General features: G+C 40.1%; 1 protein-coding gene across 1 annotated transcript in view; it reads right to left on the reverse strand.

Moving 5' to 3' along the window:
* Positions 1 to 25185, reverse strand: part of exoc2 (exocyst complex component 2) — a 279000-nt gene that overhangs the window by 110140 nt on the left and 143675 nt on the right. Inside the window, exon 12 of the mRNA XM_048609069.1 lies at positions 4201 to 4326. Within this exon, the coding sequence (XP_048465026.1) occupies positions 4201 to 4326 (126 nt within the window). The remainder of the gene's footprint in view (positions 1 to 4200; positions 4327 to 25185) is intronic.

A 25185-nucleotide genomic window follows, 5' to 3' on the forward strand; every position in this document is an offset into this window, starting at 1 on the left:
TCCAAACTAATTTTGTTTCCTCTCTTGGGAGAACCTGCTTCCCCTTTTTGCTTCTGTACTGCAACCAGGTTGAAATCAATAAAGTTTGGGGGGTTTAAAATGAACCAAACTGTGTCTTCAGAGACTGGAGCTTGAACATGCTATTTTGTTATCAAACAAGTTCTTTGCACATTTTAATGGGGGTAAGACTTTTTAAAAAAATAATATTCAGTGTGTCAAAAAATTTTATGTAGAATGGAGGCTTTTCCTAATGCACAGCAGGTATTTTAGACGGCATGAAGATCAGGAAGAAGATATCACAACTAACAGTTGCATGGTCCTTTTTTATCAGGTCTAAAACAAGTAGATTCCCAAAAAATAATTCACTAAAATTGTTCTAAAGGACTGAAATAAATTTCACAACAACTTTGTATTTTTTTCATAACTATTATAGTTAATTAAAGTTCAGAACAGTTATTTGCAATATTGAATTCATTTTCTGGGCAATTAGTTTTCAAATCTACCAGACACTTTACTGTTGCCCAAATAACCTTTTTATTTGTGGCATGGTCCTAAAGGAAGAGACATGTAGAAATGACAGAAAAAGAGAACAGAGGCAGAACCAAAAGGCTGTTGCAAAAGTGGTCATGACCATCACACATTTGCAAAGGGCTCACCCTACAAATTGTAATATTGAAAAAAATCCTGTTATAGAAATAACAGTGAAGACATTTTTCCACTGCCTTAAGTTAGGAAAAAGAACAAATATTATCTAATAAACAGGGAGTTAGGTTGGACGCTGAAGTCCAGGACAAACAGGGTAGTTATCTCTGGATTACTACCAGTGCCACGTGATAACGAAGTAAGAAATAGGGAGAGAGTGAAGCTAAACATGTGGCTACAGGGCTGGTGTAGGAGGGAGGGCTTCCATTATGTGGATAACTGGAGCACATTCTGGGGAAGATGGGACCTGTACAGTAAGGACGGGTTGCACCTGAACCGGAACGGCACAAATATCCTGGGAGGGAGGTTTGCTAGAGCTGTACGGGATGGTTTAAACTAGTTTCGCAGGGGGTGGGGAACCAGATTTATAATTCAGAGGATGAGGTATTCGGCATTCCAACAGACACAACAGGGAGTGAGGTGGTTTATAAAGAAATGCAGTCGATGGAGCGTAATTGCGGACACCAAGATGGTTGGAGGTTTGTATATTTCAATGCTAGAAGTATCAGAAATAAAGCGGATGAACTTAGAGCATGGGTCGGTACTTGGAACTACGATGTTGTGGCCATTACAGAAACTTGGGTAACTCAGGGACAGGAATGGTTGTTGGAAGTTCCAGGATTTAGATGCTTTAAAAGAAATAGGGAGGGTGGAAAAAAAGGTGGGAGAGTGGCATTGCTAGTCAGGGCGAGTACAGCAGCTACTGAAAGGCAGTTCGAGCATGATACGTCTACAGAGTCAGTTTGGGTTGAGGTTAGGAGCAGTCACTTTGTTGGGGTTTTTTTTTATTTTTTAAACAGACCCCCTAATAGTTGCAGAGAAGTAGAGGAGCGGATTGGGAGACAGATACTGGAAAGGTGCAGAAGTCACAGGGTTGTAGTCATGGGTGACTTCAACTTTCCAAATATTGATTGGAAACATTTTAGTTGTAATAGTTTGGATGGAGCAGGTTTTGTCCAGTGCGTTCAGGAAGGATTCCTGACACAGTATGTAGATAGACCAACACGAGGAGAGGCCACTTTGGATTTGGTGCTTGGCAATGAACCGGGCCAAGTGTTAGACCTGTTGGTAGGAGAGCATTTTGGCGGTAGCGATCATAACTCTGTCTCTTTCACGATAGTCATGGATAAGGATAGGTACATACGGCAGGGTAAATTTTATAGTTGGGGAAAGGGTAATTACAATTCAGTTAGGCAAGAACTGGGTAACAAATTGGGAACAGATGCTGTCAGGGAAGAGCACCACAGAAATGTGGAGATTGTTTAAGGAATGCATACTGCGTGTACTCGATAGGTTTGTCCCTAGCAGGCAGGGAAGATGCGGTCGAGTGAGGGAGCCATGGTTCTCGAGAGAGGTCGAACGACTGGTTAAGAGGAAGGAGGAGGCTTATGTAAGGTTTAGGAAAAGAGGAACGGAAAAGGCTCGAGAGGGATACAAGATAGCCAGGAAGGAGCTGAAGAAAGGGCTTAGGAGAGCTACAAGGGGTCATGAGAAAACCTTGGCGGATAGGATCAAGGAAAACTCCAAGGCTTTTTACACATGTGCAGAACAAGAGAATGACCAGAGAAAGGGTAGGGCCGATCAAGGATCGTAAAGGGAATTTGTGCACAGAGCCTAAAGAGATAGGAGAGGTCCTTAACGAATACTTTTCTTCAGTATTCACAACTGAGAGGGACCTAGTTGTAGAGGAGGGTGTTGTGAAACAGGCAGGTAGGCTAGGAGGAGGTTGATGTTAGTAAAGAAGATGTGCTAGGAATTCTGAGAAAGTTGAAGATAGATAAGTCCCCTGGGCCTGATGGGATTTATCCAAGGATTCTATGGGAAGTGAGGGACAAGATCGCAGGGCCTTTGGCAATGATCTTTTCGTCCTCACTGTCCATGGGTATAGTGCCGGAAGATTGGAAAGAGGCAAACGTCATTCCCTTGTTCAAAAAAGGGAATAGGGATAACCCCGGAAATTACAGGCCAGTTAGTCTTACGTCAGTGGTGGGCAAATTATTGGAAAGGGCTCTGAATGACAGGATTTATGATCACTTGGAAAGGCACAGTTTGATTCGTGATAGTCTGCATGGATTTGTGAGGGGTAGATCATGCCTCACAAACCTTACTGAATTCCTTGAAGAGGTGACCAAACACGTGGATGAAGGTAGAGCAGTGGATGTGGTATACATGGATTTAAGTAAGGCGTTTGATAAGGTTCCCCATGGTAGGCTCATGCAGAAGGTAAGGAGGCATGGGATAGGGGGAAATGTGACAGATTGGATTCAGAAATGGCTGACCCTTAGAAGCCAAAGGGTGGTAGTGGACGGAAAATATTCAACATGGTGCTCAGCTACGAGTCGTGTACCACAAGGATCTGTTCTGGGTCCTCTTCTATTTGTGATTTTTGTAAATGATTTGGATGAAGGAGTGGAAGGATGGATTAGGAAGTTCACGGACGATACGAAGGTGGGTCGCGTTGTGGACAGTGCGGAGGGCTGTTCTAGGTTACAAAGGGACATTGATAGAATGCAGAGCTGCGCTGAGAGGTGGCAGATGGAGTTTAACCCTGAAAATTGTGAGGTGATTCATTTTGGAAGGACAAACTTGAAAGCAGAATACAGGGTTAACGGAAAGATTCCTGGCAGTGTGGAGGAGCAGAGGGATCTTGGGGTTCATGTTCACAGTTCCCTGAGAGCTGCCACCCAGGTGGATAGAGTTGTTAAGAAGGCGTATGGTGTGTTGGCTTTCATTAATAGAGGGATTGAGTTCAAGAGCTGTGAAGTTATGCTCCAGCTGGTTCAAAAGCCTGGTTTGGCCACATCTGGAGTATTGTGTCCAGCTCTGGTCACCTCATTACAGGAAAGATGTGGAAGCGTTAGAAAAGGTGCAGAGGAGATTTATCAGGATGTTGCCTGGAATGGAGGGAAGGTCTTACGAGGAAAAGGTTGAGCGCGCTACGGCTTTTCCCTTTAGAACAACGAAGGATGAGAGGTGACTTGATAGAGGTGTAGAAAATGATCAGAGGTATAGATAGAGTAGACAGCCAGAGACTTTTTCCTCGGGTGGAGGTAGCTTTTACGAGGGGACATAGTTTTAAAGTGAAAGGAGGTAGATATCAGGTAGGTTCTTTACTCAGAGAGTGGTGGGGCGTTGAATGCATTGCCGGAGAGGGTGGTGGAGTCAACCTCATTAGGGGCATTGAAGCGGCTACTAGAAAGGCATATGGATGATAGGATAAGGTAGCGGTGGAGTTTAGATAGACCTTAGGTTTAGGGTAAAAGTTCGGCAAAACATCGTGGGCCAAAGGGCCTGTTCTGTTCTCTGTTCTAAATAATGGTTCATTCTCAATTCATTTGACATCTCAACATAGTTCGAAATCCAGATCAGTTGCCCTACTAATAGAGTTTATACAAAGCAATCTACAGAGGAAAGAGAGAGTTTTCACAACACAGGTACTTAAATGGGATCCCTGAATGAACACGTATGATATGTATAAATCTGCTTGGCACAGCTTACAGTCATCCCGAGAAGACTGGAAACTGCTGGCCCTTTTCACTGAACCAGTTTGAGTTAAGCGACTGATTGGAGAAGGTCGCACGTCACTGTCCAAATCCAACATTGGGCCAAGGAGCATGGTTGAACCTATGAAAACAAACAGAATAGTCAGTTTGGCACCATTTTACATAGTATTCGAGTTTAATTTGAGTGATCCATACAGTAGAGGTCTCACAACTGTGAAATATGAAGCCTGCACAGTATTCACTCATGTGTCAAGTACAGCTGTCAGACAGTAGACTTTAAATTATTCAGAGATGACAGCTTATCATTTGAAAATAGCTTCCAAGATAGCTCAAATGCTGTTATTCAATTACAATTTTAAAACATATACTGTGGCCTTTTGAAAAGAAAACACAAAAGGTACCAAATGAAATGTAGAAGACTTTCCAAAGCATTTCTAAAGAAAACAATTAATATTGTCCTTCTATCCATAGATTCCAGCAAGAAGAAAGGAAAGCTTAACGATTGCTGTTTTGTACAAGTCTCATTAATACATAATAAAGAAATCTTGCTTCCAAAATCTGACACAACAAAAAAACACTTTAGGCCCTTTACCAAGACTAAAATAGGTCACCTCTTAACGAAGGACGATACAAAATAAGGAGAATCATACAGCGATGACAGTTTCCTTACTGAAATACATGCCCCACAAAAATGTTAATATTTGCTAAATGAGGCAATTTCATCTAATGTACAAAAGATCTTCAGTTTAAAATAACAATGTTAATTAAATTTATTTTAAAATCAAAAGACAAATAATGCTCTTCTAATTAACATAGTGTAATATAGGTGTCAACCAAATGGAAAGCACACCTTTCTCACTGACCTTGCCGAGCAATTTACTGCAGCGTTATTACTGACGAGATCACGGAGTTTTGCAAATAAATTGACATGTAAGTTTTCACAAACAAACAATTTGCAATTCAGAAAATTCGTAGTGGAGTTTCAATGCAAGCCTGTATTTGGGGTTTGCCCACGTAAACGAGTGATAATCTGTGAACAACGTTATCACACAAACCCCTTTTCCATCTTTCTTGTTACAAATTGCACTTCACCTCCAACAAATTACCCACAGATGTGGAGATAATCCACAGAACAGCCAGGAAACTGATCAATCTTCATCACATTCAATCCAAAAAGTCACCGCAACCTCAATCATTGAACTCCAGTACGAATCAAAAAAAGCATGCATTCACATGAGTAATAGGGAAGGCAAATATAATGTGGTTTTTTTTCAAAGGGGTTCAAGTATAAAGATAGGGAAGTCTTGCTAAATCCACACAAGGCATTAGTCAGACCACACTATGACGATAGAGTATGTCTTTAAAAGGGACTAGTCTGCCCTGGTTCTCTTGAAGGGTGGTGTTGTATACCTGGTGTCAAGGTGCCTGTTCCAAGGAAAGCAGAGTAAATTACCTTGTTTTTTCTTAAATTAGACAAAAGCAGCATGTGGGGGGGGGGGGGGGGGGGGGGGGGGGGAGGAAGGTGCGAGTCAGGCTCCCACAGACCCAGAGTTTTCGTTTTGTTTTCTGCTCAAGTTGAAGCTGCTGGATATAGTTCTCTCTACTGTAGCTAAAAACTTGAGTTCTTTCTCTGCTCCAAGTGTGAGAAGACAGCACATGAGATTGAAATGGTTTTGCTAAATTGCCATGTCAAGGGTGTGATTAAGGGATGCTGCTATATTGGAACAGTTAATAATTATATTACTTTATGAAGTCTTTTTAAGAGTTAAAGTTATGCCAATTCGTTATTTGTATTTAACTGTAATATAAGAAGATAGTGTGTTTTGCTTAAAGCCTAGTAGTGTCATCAATCAAATCGCAACTGGAGCACAGTGTCTTACATTTGCCTTTAAGGAAGGTAAAAGTGGGCTATCTTCTTGATATATCTGATGGGGTTTGGTGTGGTCTGTAGCAACCCCTAGAATACTTGAACAATCCTCACTATTGGAAGAGTATGACTTCAATGGAGAGTGCACAGAGGAGATTCACCAGGATGCTGCCCGGGATAAAACATCTCAATTATGAGGAGAGACTGGATAGGCTGGGTTTATTTTCCTTAGAGCAGAGGTGTCAAGACGGGGTAATCTGACTGAGGTACACAAAATAATGCCAGTATAGCCAGAGTAGATCATGAGAATTTCTTCTCCATGGTGGAAAGGCTAAGACCAGAAGGCATAAACTTAAGGTGATGAACAAGTGGTCTAGTCGAGGTCTGAAAAAGACATTTTTTCACCCAGACAGTTGGAGAAATATGGACCATGCTGCCCGAGGGGGTGGTGGAGGCAGATACGCTCATAACATTTAAGAAGTTTCTAGATGAGAACTTAAAATGTTAGCGCATAGGCGGCTATAGATCAAGTGGATGTAAATGGGATTAATGTAGTTTGTTATTTGTTGGCCAGCATTGACATGGTGGGCCAAGGGGTCATTTTCTAATCTGTATGACTCTATGACCCCCTAGTTTTGTTCCCCTTATCTAAGGATGGCATACTGGTACTGCAGGCAGTCCAGGGAACATTCACTAGGTTAATGTTGGGGTATGGAGGGATCGCCTTTTACGTAGAAGTTGACAAGGTTGGGTTTGTACTCATTGGAGTTTCGAAGAATGAGAGGTGATCTTATTGAAGCACATGAGATTCTAAGAGAGCTTGACATGGTAAATGTGAAGAGGTTGTTTCCTCTTGTGGGAGAGTTTAGAAGCAGAGGACAATGTCTCAGAGTAAGGGGTTTTCCATTTGTGAGAGACGAGGAGGAATTTCTTCTCTTAGAGGGTAGTGAATCTGTGGAATTCTCAATTAGAGGGCCAGCAATTCTGGATCATTAAGTATATTCAGGGCTGACACAGACAGATTTTTAATTAGTAAGGGAATCAAGGCTTATGGGGAAGAGGCAGGAAAGTGGAGATTTGAGGATTACCAGCTGTGCTCTCATTGAATGGCGGAACTGACTCAATGGGCGGAATGCCTACTTCTGCTCCTACCTTTTAGGGTCTTATGTCACTTGTGTGTGCACTCATTCAGAGCTTCAAGTCATGGCTGACTCCTTCTCTGAAGTAGATGGGAAAATATGCCTTTCATTACATAATTGGAAAGCAAAGGCCCCCTCCTAACCGGCTCTCTCAGCATGACACCTCCTTTCATTGATTAAGTTTAGTAATGATAAACTAGAAAAAGGTGGAAAAGGAGATATGATATCTTTTCATGTCTCTTTTCATGGATAAGGCATCTTAGCAAAGGCAGACATGGGGGAGGCAAAAGGAAATTCATCAATATCTCCAATGTGCCAGTTCAGTCTTCAGTAAAGTGAGGGAAATAGTATTTGAGGACCATGGTCTCAAACCTAAGATGAAGGTCACGATTTACCAGACAGCAGTAATTCTCCACTTTCAGGTAGGCTTTAGAAACTTAACTATTTACAGATGGAACTACAAACACTGGAGTAACATCTGAGGTGTCTCCATAAGATCATCAAAAACCAGTGGTAAGAAAAGCAATCCAGCAGTGTTTGATCCCTGGTCAACATGCCCAGATAATCACCCAAAATAATTTCTGCCGTTCAGGGCATGCTATTTGAATGCTTGACACCAGAACTTAGTTGTGACTGGAAACTCCCCGGAGGGCTGTAGAAATTTTAGGTAAGTTCTTAGAGTCCTTGAAGAGATCAAACATCTTTACTACCTCATGAGAGACCAATGTCCGTGACTGGCCAAAATGGAAAAAGATTCATTTGAAAAGACACCCAACCTGGTGCATCCAGATGAGAGTAGAGACATTGGAGAAAATGCACTAACTTCCAGGCAACTCATCTACGCAACCCCTGAAGCACTACTGAAACATCTGCCATCACAGAACTATCGACCCAGTGTAAAAGTAAGTCATCCTCGACCTCAAGTGACTGCCAAAGGGAATGGTGGATTCTCAATGCATGCATTTAGGGTTTCTCAAATGCAAGTTAGAAGGATGTAAATGAGTCAGATTTCCTGATTCAATTACTGTTGTGATTTCAGTCAGATTACCAATAGGGTACTGGGGCTTTCGTGGCACTGTGGTGATGCATCTGAGCCAGAAGGCTTGGGTTCAAATCCCACTGCTTCAAAATTATATCATAATATATCTGAACAGCTGGATTAAAAAAAATCTACTAACAGGATAACTGAATTGACAGACAAAAACAGAAAATTCTCAAAGCTTAGCAGGTCTGGCAGCATCTGTGGAGAGAAAACAGAGTTAACATTTCAGGTCCGGTGATCATTCTTCAGAACTGATGGAAGCTAGGAAAGATTCGTATTTGTGCAGAAGATGGGATGGGGGGCCAGGAGGAGGAGTAAACAACAGGTGAAGATAGAGCCCAAAGAGAGAGAAAAACAGATGGTCAAAGACGTAGGTAAAGGTCAGCTTCAGGACTATTACTGGCTGACAATGGGTTGCGTGTGGTAGCAGTCCATGTGATGACAAGGCCTGGTGTGTGGGAGTTAGGGTAAGGACATTGGAGAAGGTACTCAAGCCCTAAAATTGTTGAACTCAATATTGAGTCCAGATGGTTGCAGAGTTCCCAAGTGGAATATGAGGTGTGGTTCTTTCAGCTTACGCTAAGCTTCGCTGCAGCAAGCCTGAGACAGAGATGTTGGCCCAGGGACATAATGGTGTGTTAAGTGGTAGGCAACAGGAAGATAAGGGTTATTTTTGTGGACAGAATGTAGGTGCTCTGCAAAGCGGTCACTAAGTCTGCATATAATTTCCCCAATGTAGATGAGGCCACATTGTTAGCAACGAATACAGTAGACTAGATTTCATGAATTGCACACAAAGTGCCGTTTCGCCTGGAAGATGTGTTTGGGGCCTTGGAATGTGAGGAAGTAGGAAAAAAAACAGGCAGGTGTCACACCTTCTATGGTTGCAGGGGAAGGAGCCGTGGGGCTGTGGGGACGTGTTGGCAGGAGGAATGGACCATGGTGAGCCAGAGGGAATGATCCCTGTGGAAGGCTGACAAGGGAGGGAGGGGACTGTGTGTCTGAGAGAAAACAAGAGTTTTGAAGGTTGGAATAAAATCAGTCAAAATCTACTTGCTATCAAGAGGATTACCAGATGTGCATATGTGGGTGCCTCATGAGGAGGCAGACTGGTGAAGACGCAGCTCTAATGACCCCTGTAGTCAAAAGCTTGCTGACAAATACCATCTAGGTTTTCTCACAAAGAATCAGCACTTGGGAAAGGTGTCAATGGGTGAATGGTTCCTGTGCTCCCATAGTCTAACAAAATTATTTCAGGAGATGCATGCAGACAGGAGAAAGGTAAGAGAGAAATTGTGTACACTTGTTTAACACAGGGCTACAGAATATGATCCATAAATTTATTTATTCAAGTTGCTATCAGATGATCTAATTATTCCATCACAAAAGCTCCACGTTGTCCTTATTATGCTGCTCAATCTAAACCACTAAAAATATTATTTTGAAACCAGAAATTGACAATAAAATTGTCAATGCTATGTCCTCAGAGGCTTTGTCAGAATTCTCTGACATAGCTGGATCTTGGTATCTCTTGTCCTTGCACAATTCACGATTGGCTTGTAACAACCTAAACAATTTCTAAATTATCCAGACTAATGGCAGTTTCAACTCACTTCCAATCCAACCCATGGGAAGATGGAGGGGTCGGGATTGGACTGGGATCCCAAGCTAACTTCAATTTTAGGGAATTTCTATTCCTGCTAGGTCCCAGAACCTACCTCCAAAAGCCATGGTTTTAATAATTGGCAAATAACCTAGTTTAATAATGATTCCCTCACAGTAGATGACAGAACCAGATAAAATGTGCAAAGGAATAAACGTAGCTTCTGGCTATACGAATATACAATTATAATAGAAAGAACAGGAGATGGGGTAGGCCATTTGGTCCCTCAAACCACTCTGCCATTTAAAATAGTAATGGTTGATCTCACTTTGGCCTTGAATCTATTTTTCTATCTTTCCCTCATATCCCTGGACTTCCCAGTCAATCAAAAATCTTTCTAACTCAGCCTTGAGTATAATCAATGACCCAACCTCCACTGCTCTCTGAAGTATACAACCCCAAAGATCAATGACCCCCAACAGAAAAAACTCCTTGATTCCATCTTAAATGGGAGATTTATTTTGAAACCTGGCCCGCTAGAACCCAGTTCTAGATTCCCCCACCCCAGGGGCAATATTCTCTCAGCATCTACCCTGCCAAGCTCCTTCAGAATCTTACGTTTCAATTGCAAATACAATGCAAAAAAGGGGCAGTACAAGTTAGTAGGTAAGCAATGGATCAAATTTTATTCTCAAAATAACTACAAGATTAATACTGCTCATCATTATTTATATGTAAATGATATAGTTTATTTAGGCAAAGCAAGTAAAATCATCTTTTGTAAAAAGTGACTGCTTTGATAGAAAGAGTTATGGGTCAAATCTTAAAACTGCTGTCGAATAAGGAGGATCTAAAATACACAAAATATAACATGACTTTTCTCAAAACAAGGGCTTTAAAGAAAATGAATTAAGGAAAACATGACAATGTCCGACAGAAAGGATATCACAGAGAAGTCAAGGCCAGAATCTGTTTGGTTGGAGCTAACAAATAATAGGGGTAACATTATACTACTCAGCGTATTCTATAGGCCACCAAGTAGTGGGAGAAGATTAACAAGAATAAATTTGGAAGAAGATTACAGAGGGATGCAAAAACAATACTGTTGTTACAATGTGGGTCTTCAATTATTCAGATTTTGATTAGGATAGTAATTATGCAAGGTAGAGAGGAATAATTTCTACAGTGTTTTCAGAGGAATTCATTAGATCAATGTTCCTGCTCTAAAGACAGCAGAAACCACCAGATCCCCTTCTGGAAAGGGAGGTGAAAATTGGGGAACTAATTATCGGAATTACAAGGTTTTAAGTCAGGTATAGAAGTGGGCAAAGAGCAAGTTAGAATGAAAAATAATTAACTGGAAGGCAACTATTTTCATTCAGTTAACAATGGATCTTGTTCTGGTAAAATGCAATCAAAGATTGGCAGCCAAAACCATGATGGAACAATAAGATACCTTTAAAAGGAGGAGTGCCTCAGTTACAGTCAAAGTACATTCCTATGAGAAGGAACAGCAGGAGAAGTCCAAAGTTAGAACCACCATGTTGATAAAAGCAATAGAGACTTAAAGTCATTTAATAATACAATGTCTAAAGTAAGTAAGTAGTGACCAGAAACTGAACTGGAATAGCTATATAAATACGGGGCTACAAGAGCAAGTCACAGGCCAGGTGTTCTCAGTAAGTTACTTCTCACCTCATTTTCTAAGATCTGTCTACCATCCACAAGGCACAAGTCAGCAGGGTGATGGAATACTCACTATGTGCCTAGATTACTGCAGCTCCACAACACTCAAAATGCTTGACACTATGCAGGACAAAGTAGCCCAGTTGACTGGCATCCTACCCACAAACATTCAGTCCCTACACCATTAATGCAGAACGTGTAGCAGTGGCAGCAGTGCAGGTCATCTGCAAGATGTACTGTAGACATTTATCCAGGCTCCTTAGACTGCACCTTCCAAACGTGTGACTGGTACTGCCCAGAAGGACAAGGACTGCTGATACAGGGAATCACCACCAATTACAAGCTTCCCTCCAAGTGATTTCTCAGAAGGGTCACCGGACCCGAAATGTTAACATTGATTTTTTTCTTCACAGATGTTACCAGACCTGCTGAGCTTTTCCAGCAAATGTGTTTTTGTTTCTGATTACAGCATCCGCAGTTCTTTCGGTTTTTATTGTGAAATATGAGGTAAGAGGTAATCGTTAATAGATGGGCTAATCGTTAATAAAGATGGGGTATTACAGAGTTTTTTTAGATTGATGAAGACAGGCATGAAATAGCTATAGTTTCTAATTCTCCATTGATACAGTGGTCATGCCAAAGGACTAGCAAACTGTAAATGCTATACCACTGTTCACAAAGGAGTGCAAGGAAAATATTAGCTACTATAGGGCAGTCAGTTTAGCCACGCGGTGAGAAAACTTGCAGAAATGATAATCTGCAACAAGATTAACAGTCACCAGATAAATTTGCATTAGTTAAGGGAATCCAGCATGGATTTGTTAAGGGTAAGTTGTGTTCAACTAACTTGATTGAGTTCCTTAACGCAGTAGCAGAAAGGATTGATGAGGGTAATGCACATTTAAACGGTATAAATGTCAAATAACAGGCTTGTTAACAAAGTCTAAGGCCATGGAATTAAAATGGACAGTAGCAGCATGGATATGAATTTGGCTGAGTGACAGGAGAAAAAAAGAATAACGAGTTGTTTGTCAACCTTAAGGTCTACAGTAAGTTTCCCTCGGAGTCAGTACTAGGACTACTTTTTTTTTGACCTGTATCAATGTACTAGGTCCCATGTCCCAAAATTCCTTAACTATCTTTCTGTCTCTACTTAGCTTGCCACCTTTAAGACACTTTTTAGAACTCACCCTTTAAGACCAAGTGTTTACTCAATTGCCATAATTTTTTTTAAGCTTAGGAAATATTTTGTTTTAGTTTGCTCCTGAGAAACACCCTTGGTACCTTCAAAATATTTTATCATGCCTTTAATATAAGCTATTGATCCATACTTAAATGCACAGGCACAATTAGGCATTGTAGAGCTTTTGACAAATCAATACATCAAGAATGATCAATTGGTATGTTATCCAATGCACAACTTCTGAACAGCTATATATATTAATTTGAATCATTACAGCAGGATCACAAAGACATATAAACTTGACCCATTACTACTTCAACTTTGAACAAGCATAAGTTATCTGCACTGTGCAGTTCCAAACTATGCCATGTATTTTAGACATTGATAGCGTCAGTTTTAAAAATGTTCTCTTGTTTCATAGGAAACCACAGCAGCAGTTCACACTAGTTTCAGGAAAGGATAGTTTAATATGGAATAATTTTTAATTGAGTTATATAGTATTACTAACAACTTGAACCAGCAGCAGGGAACCACAACAACCAAGTTACCCTAAGGACTAATAAACATCTGGAACAAATTATTAAACAGGATTTCAGCTCAGGATTTACCACAAGGTAGCGCTGGAACACTGAAAATCGAATGAAATGTCAAACGTGAAATTTATCCCAGCTGCTAAACAGCAATTGAACGGAGCTGACCTAACATGGCCTGCACTGCTTTCTGATGCCACTCTCAATTTCCTTATGATCCGTACCAGCAGTCGAAAAGCAACATGCTTGCTCCACTAGGGCAGTAGCAAGAGATCTACATTCTTATGACCCTCAGAAAGGTTAGAGTTCTGAATCACCCTAAACACCTTTGAAAATTCTTTCCTGTGCACAGTGGCTTACTGCCATGTGCTGTGTCCTGACCACCCACAGTACTACATTGACCAAACAGGCAAGTCCTTGAGTCTGCCTCAATACAGAGTTCCAAATGCAAGAGACAGATTCAAATGCCTTAGTTCTAACCACTCAAATTTGTTTAGGCAATGAAGCAAGGAAGCACCCTACCTATTGGAATTTCTTTCCTTAGTCTCAGCCAATGTAAATGTATTCAGTAAACACAACATGGCTACATTTAGTCCTTTCCCAGTGCTTATCACACTTCAAATCCTGTAGTAGTATTGCAATAGACAGTTAATGCTTTAAAATGTGCAAGGTTAATCTAAACATACAAATAATTTACATGTTGGTCAACCAAGTTTTATTAATCATGTTTCACACTCATGAAGAAAACAAAGAGAGAGTGGAACGTGCTCAGTGCTTTGTTTCTCCTTCCAACCTACCCACAAAGAAAACCGACATAAGTTAACATCTATCTTTATTCTGAAGTGTCTCTATTAAACATAACACACATCAACCTCCAAGAAAGTTTTTAGCTTTTTGAAAATTGCTATCCTAGTACTCTGATAAGTGCACTTAAGTTGAATTGCCCATTGGTCAAAAACGATTCAGCTAAAAAGAAATTCTGATGCTGTTTTCCAAAAGTGAAGAAAAAAGGCCTTCAATGTTTTTAAAACCATTTTCAATGATACAAAACGAAGTTATGGAGCAAATGGGGCCAGTGGATCAGATTGCTTTCAACGAAGTACAGTCTAGTTAATTTAGTTTCCATATTTTGTGATACATTATCTCTTTTACAACATATTATTTAAAATACTTTAATTATATATTTTAATTCATCATTCATTTTTACCACAGTAAGGTATTTTATTATAATTGTAACAGTTTTTGGAACAACTTTAGGACTGGCAACTTCTGGACGGTCAATTTCAAAAGAGTCATGAGAAGACCAGGAATTCTGCTGAAGGTGTGGCGTACTGAAATGTGACATTTAGAACTTCAGAAGCTGCAGTAATCAATTTTACATCTTTTCAGTGTGAGTATTTTTGTAAGGGATAGAGGGCAAGGGATGTGGTTTAGACATAAATGGCTCCCAGCTGCATGAAGCTTCTTTCAGATGTACAGTAAGTACAGCATATGGAAGAAAACCAGCTGCTAGGATAACAAATTAAAAAGACTCTTTTGACAGAGATCCTGTTGCTCTCCTCTACAGAAACAAAGCAAGATCATTCATTGCAAGGTGAACAAAATACTCTGTATGAAATGCAGAAATGGAGAGAGTGCAGTGGCATCCACCATTTGTTCTCATTACTGGTGTTTTTGCAAAAAAAAAATACATTTTGACTGCAACGTTGACATTATAAATATAATCTTATACTACCCAATTCAAAAATGGTCTGCCAATTTTCTTGTAGCCTCATTTACTTCACTTATTGAAAAACAATACTTTCTTCACCCATGAAAAAAAGCCTGTGCAAAATATCCGACCAAATACTGTGATTAGCAGTCTTAACATATCTTATCAGGGAATTGAATCATAGTGTGTTTTATATTGTTCAAGATATGCCACAGTTGAGAGCACTCCATCCTCAAGAATGGTATGAAAATATGCCCTTTTTCCTGTGGCTTAAGGGGTCTAAATAAAATGGAGACAGTTCCCAGTAGATTTTAGATCAAAGTAAATAACTGGCTGAAAATTTTGACATTACTGTACTCATGCTTTATTTAGTAGTCTGACTTACCGCCTTAACAACAAAAAATAATCAGGAAATTGAAATATCAGATCAATGAACTTACTGCGTTCTGGGTTCAGCTGCATAATTAACGTAAAGTAGAGGATTCTAGCAGTAATCTGACCCTTCTCATAACTGACTTATGCCATATGAGGTGCAAATTGGATAAATGGTCTATTATATAGTGCTTTCAAACTCACATTGATGAAGATATATATAACAAAAATATATACACTAAGGTCATGGCATCTGTTGGATTTGCAGGCTGAGTAGCAGGTTCTGCTCGATGACTGCCATTCTAAAAACAGGCAATAGTGTCAGTTAAAAGGAATTTTCCATTTTCGGCCTTTTCCAATTTACATTGCAGCTCAGTAAAAGGACACATTAAATAAAAGGTGCATCATTGAACAATATAGTTAATAGTTTAATTTGCAATGCTGCCTAGTGCTGGCTGTTAAATAGTGTTCCTACTTTAATCACATTTGCTATTTACAAAAAGTAATAGATCACCTCTGCTGTGAGCGTTCGTCCAATCAGTCAAATGTTTTAAAATGTAAAAGTCACATACTTTAAAAACATTAACAAGCAAACTATTACAACTGAACACAGTCAGTCATCAATTACTGGCACAAAAGAAGTCTGAAAAGATTCCACTTCAGTTACTAAGACTAGTCAGAACTAAAATGTTAACATTATTAAATAATGTATTGCGTGATTGTCAAATACATTGCAGTAGTATGTATTTGTTATTCACTACTGGAGTGACTGACAGTGTATTACAATACAGCTGGTAGTAAATTTTGTCGAGGAACAGTCACACTGCTTATTGAGTGCCTGAACGTCTTCCTTTAATTATGTTCAATTGTGACTCTCAGTTTTGGCAACAAGTGATAACACTGACAATTAGTCTACTGGCTTGCAGAAGGGACACTTTCTTTGTTGCCACTGCAGGAGAACAGATGGATCACATACAATTCTAGTCTACAGAGTTTTATGTTACCAGTGTGTCTTCCACAGTTGAAATTTCAGTTATTTAACACATAAATCATTTCAAATTCTGCACTCTCTCATAATTGTTCAAGCCATCTGTTATTCTGCAGCTTTTTGAAAAAAAAATTCACAATCTGATAGGAGGCAGAGCAAGAACCACATCTTCATTAAAAGGCCCTGACCTCAGCCATCATAACTTGTGAAAAGGTTCAGTGGAGTCTTAATACAGGACTGAATTTATTTTTCAGCAATCAGCTTGTAGTTTAATTTTGTGCAATGTAAGTGTATTAATAGGTCAATTTGATAACGTATTCTGTTTACTTGTAATCATAGAGTCACAGAGCTGTACAGGATGAAAACAGACCCTTTGGTCCAACTCGTCCATGCCGACCAGATATCCTAAATTAATTGTTGGCATTTGTCTCGTATCCCTCTAAACCCTTCCTATTCCTTCCTTCATATTTAACCATCCAGATGCCTTTTCAATGTTGTAATTGTACCAGCCTTCTACCATTTCTTCTGGCAGCTCATTCTATACATGCAACACCCTCTATATGAAATAGTTGCTCTTAGGTCCCTTCTATATCCTTCCCCTCTCACCTTAAACGTATGCCCTCTAGTTTTGGACTTCCTCACCCTGGGGAAAGACCTTGGCTATTCATCCTATCCATACCCCTCATGATTTTATAAACCTCTATAAAGGTCACCCCTCAGCACCCAACGCTCCAAGGAAAATAGCCCCAGCCTATTTAGCCTCTCCTTACAGCTCAAAACCCCTCCCCAACCCAGCAACATCCTTGTAAATCTTTTCTGAACCCGTTCAAGTTTCACAACATCCTTCCTATAGCAGGAAGACCAGAATTGTATGCAGCGTTCCAAATGGGGCCTAACCAATGTCCTGTACAGCTGTAACATGAACTCTCAACTTCTATACTCAATGCACTGACCAATAAAGGCAAGCATACCAAAAGCCCAGTGCAGAACATTAGTGCATCATGTGATTAACTCTTTAGTGGACAAGCAAGATACACCATGTGGCATATGGTTTTATTAGAGGACAAATATTCGGAGTTCCACTGCTTTATTTTATAATTTTATTACAGGGATTATTCTGCAAAGCTTAAAGTTAAATGAGCTAAGTTCTTGCACCTCAAAACTTCCTGGTGAACTAAAATCAAGCACTTTGCATTACCTCAACTAAGCGTATTATACATAATTTCTTACTATCTCCATTTTAACACATTGATCATTGTTGTGCATTGACTTTATACTCAATTAGGGAGACAGTTAGCTCAGTTGGCTGGCCAGCTGGTCTACAATGCAGAGTGACACCAACAGTGTGTAACCAGCTGAAGTTACCGGGAAGAAATATCCTTCTCAATCTCTCCCCTTGCCTCTGAGGAATGATGACCCTCATGTTAAAGCACGATGAGTTGTCTCTCTTTAATAAGACAGCAGCCTTATGGTCTGGTAGAACTATGCTGTTTTTACCTTTTTTATGCTCAATTAGCAATAGATTCTGCATCACATCTATTTTCTAATTTCTTTATTCATTTTAAGTTTGTAACCAACGTGTTACTTGCATTACTTTTAATTTATGCCATTCCAAGTATCAACTGCCACTACCAAAACACAAACTAGCAAACAGGTCCTTGACTTTAATGCCTTTTTGACTTAACAACAGTTCTACAGGACATTCAATTAGATATTTCAATCAGAGCATATGGGACAAGGAACCCAAAGATTGATTCTGACATCACATTCTGTCATCTCAAATAAACAAATACAAAAACTATCTCAAGTAAGGGTCTAGGCCCGAAACGTCAGCTTTCCTGCTCCTCTGATGCTGCTTGGCCTGCTGTGTTCATCCAGCTCTACACCTTGTTATCTCAAGGTGTCCTGTTATCTCAATCAAAAGACGTAAGATTTAATGAAAAATAGAAAGGTCATAATGAGTTGTGATGATTCTACAGGTGATTGATATATTAGAGATTCAGTGAGGAGATAACAGGAAGTGACATCACTCAAATGACTGGTTTCTGAAGGGTGACAATCAGACGCTAATCTTGCAACACCTAACCTATCAGAGACTAATTATGCAATGCCCAAACCAATCAAATTTCAGGAACAACACTGACTACACATGGTGAGGTAGTTGGTAGGAAAGGTTAATGAGCAGCATTTTAAACAGCCAGGCTTGCTGCAAGAAGAAAAAACAAGGAGGAAGATGTCAGACGTCAGTGAACAGAACAGAACGGTTGACTGTGCCTCAGCCAGGTGGAAAGGGGCAGCCAATGTTTCAAAGTGCACAGACTGTCTACAAACTGTCGTTATTACGTGACATGCTTTTGTACTTACTATGGTCACCTCAAGAAATTCTGTGAATTTTGTAAAGATACACTCATGTGGATGGCTCATATCTAGTCAGACTCGGGCATCGTTTTTAATAATATCTTTCCCAACTGAGTCTAAACGGATTTAAGTCTTACAATTGAGTTAAAGCAAACCCCAGATTTTATGTTAAGACTTTTCCAGCGAGTTTGCTATTATCGTAGGTGCAACTGTCAGAAACAACACTCAAGAGGGCCTCTATGCCCGTGCAAAACCTTCCTGACTGTGAATAATTTTGGTCCTGTGTCATACCGAGGTAACTCACATCCTAAAAGCAAGAAAACCTCTGAAATAATCAAAATGGTGTGAGAGAGAGTGGAAAAGAAAGTGATGATGAATGTGAGGAGGTCTCTGATCTCCCACTATACAATTCCCTGAGAGTAGAATTACAAGTTGCAAAACTCACTAATGGAGAGACAAGTCGAGTAAACGTTCAAAACAGAACACCAGAAAGAACAGGAGCATTGAAAATGTGGTAGAAACACATATTAGAGAGTGAGAAGTTTCAGAAAAAGAAAGATATAATGGGAAGATGGAACTGAAGGATAGCTGAGAGCAAGGGGGTAGGGAGAAAGAGGAGTGCTTGGCAGAAAGAATGGAAAGTCAGCCTGCATAGGTCATGCGTATCCTGCTACCACATCCCAAGTGCAGATGACCATCATTCGTGGCTCCTTTTCTGCTGTAACAGCCAGTAGCTCCATGAAAAATTAAACAGAATCAGAAATGAGAGAAAAGCAAAATGGAAGAAGAAATTAAAAAGAAACAGCAAGAGAAATAACATTAAAACAGCAGAAGAAGTTAAGCAAGACAATATTTTGTCAACACCACTTTGTGGATGCAACAAAAGACTGAGGGGTACAAAAGTAGAACACTGTTGTTTTCGTCCCTAAAGCAGACGCAAGGCCACAATAAGAAAAGACAGTTTCTTTCTACCTATATTGCAAACATTATAAGGCCATGAGACACAGGAGCAGAATTAGGCTGGTCGGCCCAACAAGTCTACTCCTCCATTCGATTGTGGCTGATAGTTTTCTCCATCCGATTCTCCTGCATTCTCCCCGTTACCCTGATCCCATAACTAATCAAGGACCTATCAATCTCTATTTTAAATACACTCAAAGATGTAGCCTCCACTGTCCTCTGTAGCAGAGAGTTCCACAGATTCACCACTGTCTATCTGAAAGAAATTCCTCCTCATCTCAGTTCTAAAGGGCCATCCCTTCACGCTGAAGCTGTGCCCTTTGCTCCTAGTCTCTTCTACTAGTGAAAACTATCCGGCCTCTCAGTATTCTGCAAGTTTCAATCACATCCCCCTCACCTTTCTAAACTCCATTATTTACAGACCCAGAGTTCTCAATCACTCCTCATATGACAAGATCTTCATTCCCGAGATCATTATTGCAAAAACACCTTGGGTCTCCCTCCAATGTCAGCACATCCTTCCTTAGATATAGGGTCCAAAACTGGTCACAATATTCCAAATACAGAGCCTTATGAAGCATTAGCAATACATTTCTACTCTTGTATTCTAACCCTCTTGAAATCAATGTTAACACTGCATTTGCCTTCCTAACTGTCAACTGAACCTGCATGTAGACTTTAAGAGAATCCCGAAATCTCTTCGTGCTTCAGATTTCTGAAGCCATTCCTCATTCAGCAAATAATCTACCCCTCTATTCTTCCTACCAATGTGCAGAACTTCACACTTTCCCACATTGTATTCCATCTGCCACTTCTTTGCCTACTCTCCTAGCCTGTCCATGTCCTTCTGGAGCCTCTCCATTTCCTCAACACTATCTGTCCTATTTTTGTGTCATCTGCAAAAGTAGCAACAATGTCCTCAGTTCCTTTGTCCAGATCGTTAATGTATATCATGAATAGCTGTGGTCCCAACACAGACCCCTGTGGAACTCCAATAGGCACCACCACCATCCTGAAAAAGACCCCTTTATCCTTACTCTCTGCCAATCAGCAAATCCTCTATCCATGTCAATTCCTTGCCCGTCATTCCACAGGTTCTTATTTTATTTTGCATCCTCCTGTGCGCCATCTTGTCAAAAAGCCTTCTGGAAATCCAAACAGATCATATCCACTGGCTCTCCTTTGTTTAACTTGTTCTGTTACCTCCTCAAGAAATTCTAACAGATTTGTCAAGTGGCATTTTCAGGACAGCAACCTGTGAATATTGGAGTGGCACAGAAATCTGTGTTGGGCCACAATTCTTTAGAATGTATACTGATTACCAGAGTGACAGTAGTGAATGTACTAAAACCAAGTTTGCAAGTCTCACAAAAATAGGTGGGAAGGCAAATGGTAAGGATGCCACAAATGGTCTAAAGGGATATAAACAGGTTAAATGCATGTGCAAAAACTGGACTGCTGGAATATCATGTGGGAAATGTTTGGTTACATATGTGCCCTTGTGCACAAATCACAAAAAGCTAGCATCCAACTTCAACAGGCAATTGTGAAGGCAAATGGAATATTGGCCTTTATTTCAAAGAGAATGGAGTATAAAAATAGGGAAGGCTTGCTAAAAATATACAAAGCACTTGTCAGACTGTACCTAGAATACAGTGAACAGTTATGATTCTCTTATCTAAGGCAAGATATACCAGCATTGAAGGCAGCCAGAGCAAGTTAACCAGATTAATTCTGGATTTGGAAGGATTTGCTTATGAGGGGCTGTTAAACAGATTGGTTCTGTACTCACTGAAGTTTGAAGAATGAGAAGTAACCTTATTAAAGCATATAGGATTCTTAGGGAGCTTGACAGAGTAGATATGGAAAAGTTGTTTCCCCTTGCAGGTAAATCTAGGACCAGAGGGCAGAATCTCAGACTAAGTGGTCACTCATTTAAATACAGTGTTGATGAGAACTTATTCTCTCAAAGAGTAGTAAATCTGTGGCATTCTACATCATATAATCTTATGGAGTTACACTAGATTTCTTCCATCCAACAGTTAAGTCACAAGGAACTGTCTGAAGTGTCAGATTCTACTTCAAAAACAGAGATTTTTGCATAGGATTCTGGAGTAGTGGGAAAATTGCTTGTCAAAAGTTCAAATTTCCAGGTCAACTCCCACAGAGGTCAGCACATTGGAAGCTCCACAAGGTCCTGACCTGCATCTTGGATCATCTGTCCAGCATCAGACAATCTGGAGACTGAAAGAATTGAGCCACAGTATTTGTCCCCGAGAATTAAGCTCAAGTTTTTTTTTTCCTATTTAACTAGAACACTACTTTTAAAAATCATTAAAAATTTTTCAAAGCATCTTACATGATGAACTGTACCACAGAGAATGAAACACTATCAACACAGCAAGTAGCTTTTCTTAATTCAAATTTTACCTCCCACTATAGGAAAATGTGTAACATTTAAAGTACACTAACCAACCATACTGAAATGAAAGGGTTTAAAGTGCTGGCTGTCAGATTTTTTTTTTATTATTAAGGCAATTAAGGCAAAGGGCTAAGGCCTATGGAAAGCATAGTTAAGCTTGAAATGTCGAGTTGCTAAATTTAGTGACTAGGCACGTGTATTTTACAAAAAATTGAAGTCTGTAGCACAAGTGAAAGACATTTGGCCAGTTTTAAATCCCAAGAAAGAATGATCTAGAACAGGTGTTCATATGATTTTAACACAGTTAGTATTAAGTGAGGGAAATGATACAGCAGCTGTACCATAACTGCAACTCCTGAGGGAAAGGGAGATGAACATTCACCATAGTTAATCCGTTCTCCCAATTCCTCCATCAACATTGCACATGTTCCAATGATGTCAACTTAGACAAAGGAGCCTCCAAAATGTCCACCTTCTTCCCCAACCAAGGATTCCCCAGCACAGTTGTTGACAAGGTCCTCAACTGGATATGTCCCATCTCCCACACTTCTGCCCTCAAGCACTCGCTTCCCTCCCACAACAACGATAGGGTTCCCTTTGTCCTTACCTACTATCCCACCAGCATTCACATCCAGAAGACCATTAGCCACCATTTCCGCCACCTCCGGTGAGATGCCACCACCAGACACATTCCCGTCCCCTCCCCTCCCCTCCCTTGTACGCCTTCCGCAGGGACCATTCCTTCCAGGACACCCTGGTCCACTCTTTCTTCACTCCCAACACACCCCCCACACCCCAGCAACACCTTCCCCTGCAATTGACCGAAGGTGTAACACCTACCCATTTACCTCCTCCCAGTAGCCAAGGACCCAAACGCACCTTCCAGGTGAAGCAGCACTTCACCTGCACTTCGCACAATCTAGTCTAGTGCATTTGTTGCTCACAATATGGTCTCCTCTTCATTGGGGAAATGAAGCATAGACTGGGTGACCACTTTGCGGAACACCTACGTTCTGCCTGTAAAAATGACCTTGAGCTTCCAGTTGCCTGCCACTACAACACCACCCTGTTCCCTAGCCAATATCTGTTTCAGACTTGCTGCGGTGCCCCGGCAAAGCTCAGCGTAAACTGCAAGTACAGCACCTCATTTTCCACTTGGGGACCCTGCAGCCTTGTGGACTCAATATCGAGTTCAATAACTTTAGAGATTGAACTTTACGTCCTAGGCCCCACCTCCACACACCAGGCCTGGTTATCACATAGTCTGCTATTACACACAACCCATTGTTAGCCACTAACAGTCTCTATGAACAGCTATTCACCCCCCTTGCCAGATTGTGAGCCACTCCCTTGTCTGACAACTGTTCTTCTCTCTCTTTGGGCTCTGCCTGCACCTATCGTTCACTCCTTACTCCCTATCTTCTGCATAAAAAACATTTTCCCAGCTACCATCAGTTCTGAGGATCACCAGACCCGAAGTGTTAACTCCGATTTCCCTTCACAGATACTGCCAGATCTGCTGGAGTTTTCCAGCAATTTCTGTTTTCATTTGATTTACAGCATCTGCAGTTCTTTCGGTTCTTATTAACTGCAATTAATGTTGTGGACAAATTAGCCAATTCAATTCTCTTTTAAAAAAAAACCCAGTCAAAGGCACACACATCTCCAAGAGAAAACTATTAATTATCTAATTCTATCTACACTTTGATTTCATTGGATATATTCAATTTAACTACACCCAAGGTGAGACATTCTGATTTCCATTTGATGCTGTCACTTCTTTCCTGTTACTGTTCTTTTATTCGAAATGTGGCCCAATTAATTACCATTATAACTGATTCAGGAATTCTGCAGAAACCTTACTGTCTAGGGTATAAAGCAAAAAGAAGCATGGTTTTGCAATAATTTTTAAAGAGACAAAGTGTGTGGTTACAAGCATTACCAAATTTTGCTTGTTCAATTTTTCTGACAAAGAAGTACAATTTTCTCAAGTGTAACTTGCTAGAGTTTCCTTCTTTCAAAATTATTCCAATTTCAAAACTGACAACAACCGACTCCTCTTTTACGTACAGCCCCTGCAGAGTTGTTGGGCTAACAGTTTCGGAAGAAAATTAATTGAAACCTATCTATTCCATTTTTTTCCTGATACAACTAAGACTGTTTCCATTGGCTCTTGTTTTAAATTAAAATTAAGAGATTTAAATTTATTTGCCCTTTAACTTTCAATTGAATTTCCCATTGCATTTTTGAAGTGGGTACTTGTATCAAGTAATTTTGCCAATCCAAACTTCAGAAATAATTACACCTAAGCTTGTTGGTTTTAAATAGTGCTCTTGTACTGGGGGTTCCAGTGACTGTAGTCATTTTACAGCTCTCCTGATTTCTGAGACTCTGCCTCCACAAGACTTCCAGCGGGTTAATAATGTAGATTGCCCATTTTGGTTTATGGTTCCAGATCGGACAACTTAAATCGTTAAGGTCCAAGAGAAGGAGGGATAAACTGGCTCTACTTGGTTGGTTGCAGCTATATTTAAATGGGATTCCTTCCCACATGGATACCTTTCACCCATAATCAAATGAACTTATATTTTAAGAGAAGCTAATTTAACCAGGCATTCTTGAATTAATAAACAGTGAAATTATCTATCTTGTGTAAACCTGTCAAAAATTTATACACTTTGATCAAATCTCCACTCAATTTCCTTTACTCCCAAGAGAACAAACCCAGCTTTGCCAATCTAGACTGGTAGCTAGGTTTACGAATTGCTAAAAATATTAACAGAGCTTTCCTTTTGCCTATTTGGTGATACAGGTACATTTAAAGATCTGCAACTTGGACATGTTATGATCTCAGCTGACGGCAATACTGGATAAGTCAGATTCCGTAATGAAAATTGGCTGGATAGGCGATTACTTTGTTTTCTGTAATTTGGATGACCATGGTGATCAATCACTGAACATATTCACACAAGAGTACAAAGTAATTTTAACAAAAGAACATACGTTACACAAAAGAACAAGGAAAAACCAAAGTTATAAACAAAAGAAACAATTTGGAAAGATCTTATAAAACAGCAAAAGGAAAGACTGTTTCAGAGATAGTAGGAACTGCAGATGTA

The sequence above is a fragment of the Rhincodon typus genome, chromosome 2 (assembly GCF_021869965.1).
Source record: "Rhincodon typus isolate 14 chromosome 2, sRhiTyp1.1, whole genome shotgun sequence".
Classification (NCBI taxonomy): Eukaryota; Metazoa; Chordata; class Chondrichthyes; order Orectolobiformes; family Rhincodontidae; genus Rhincodon; species Rhincodon typus.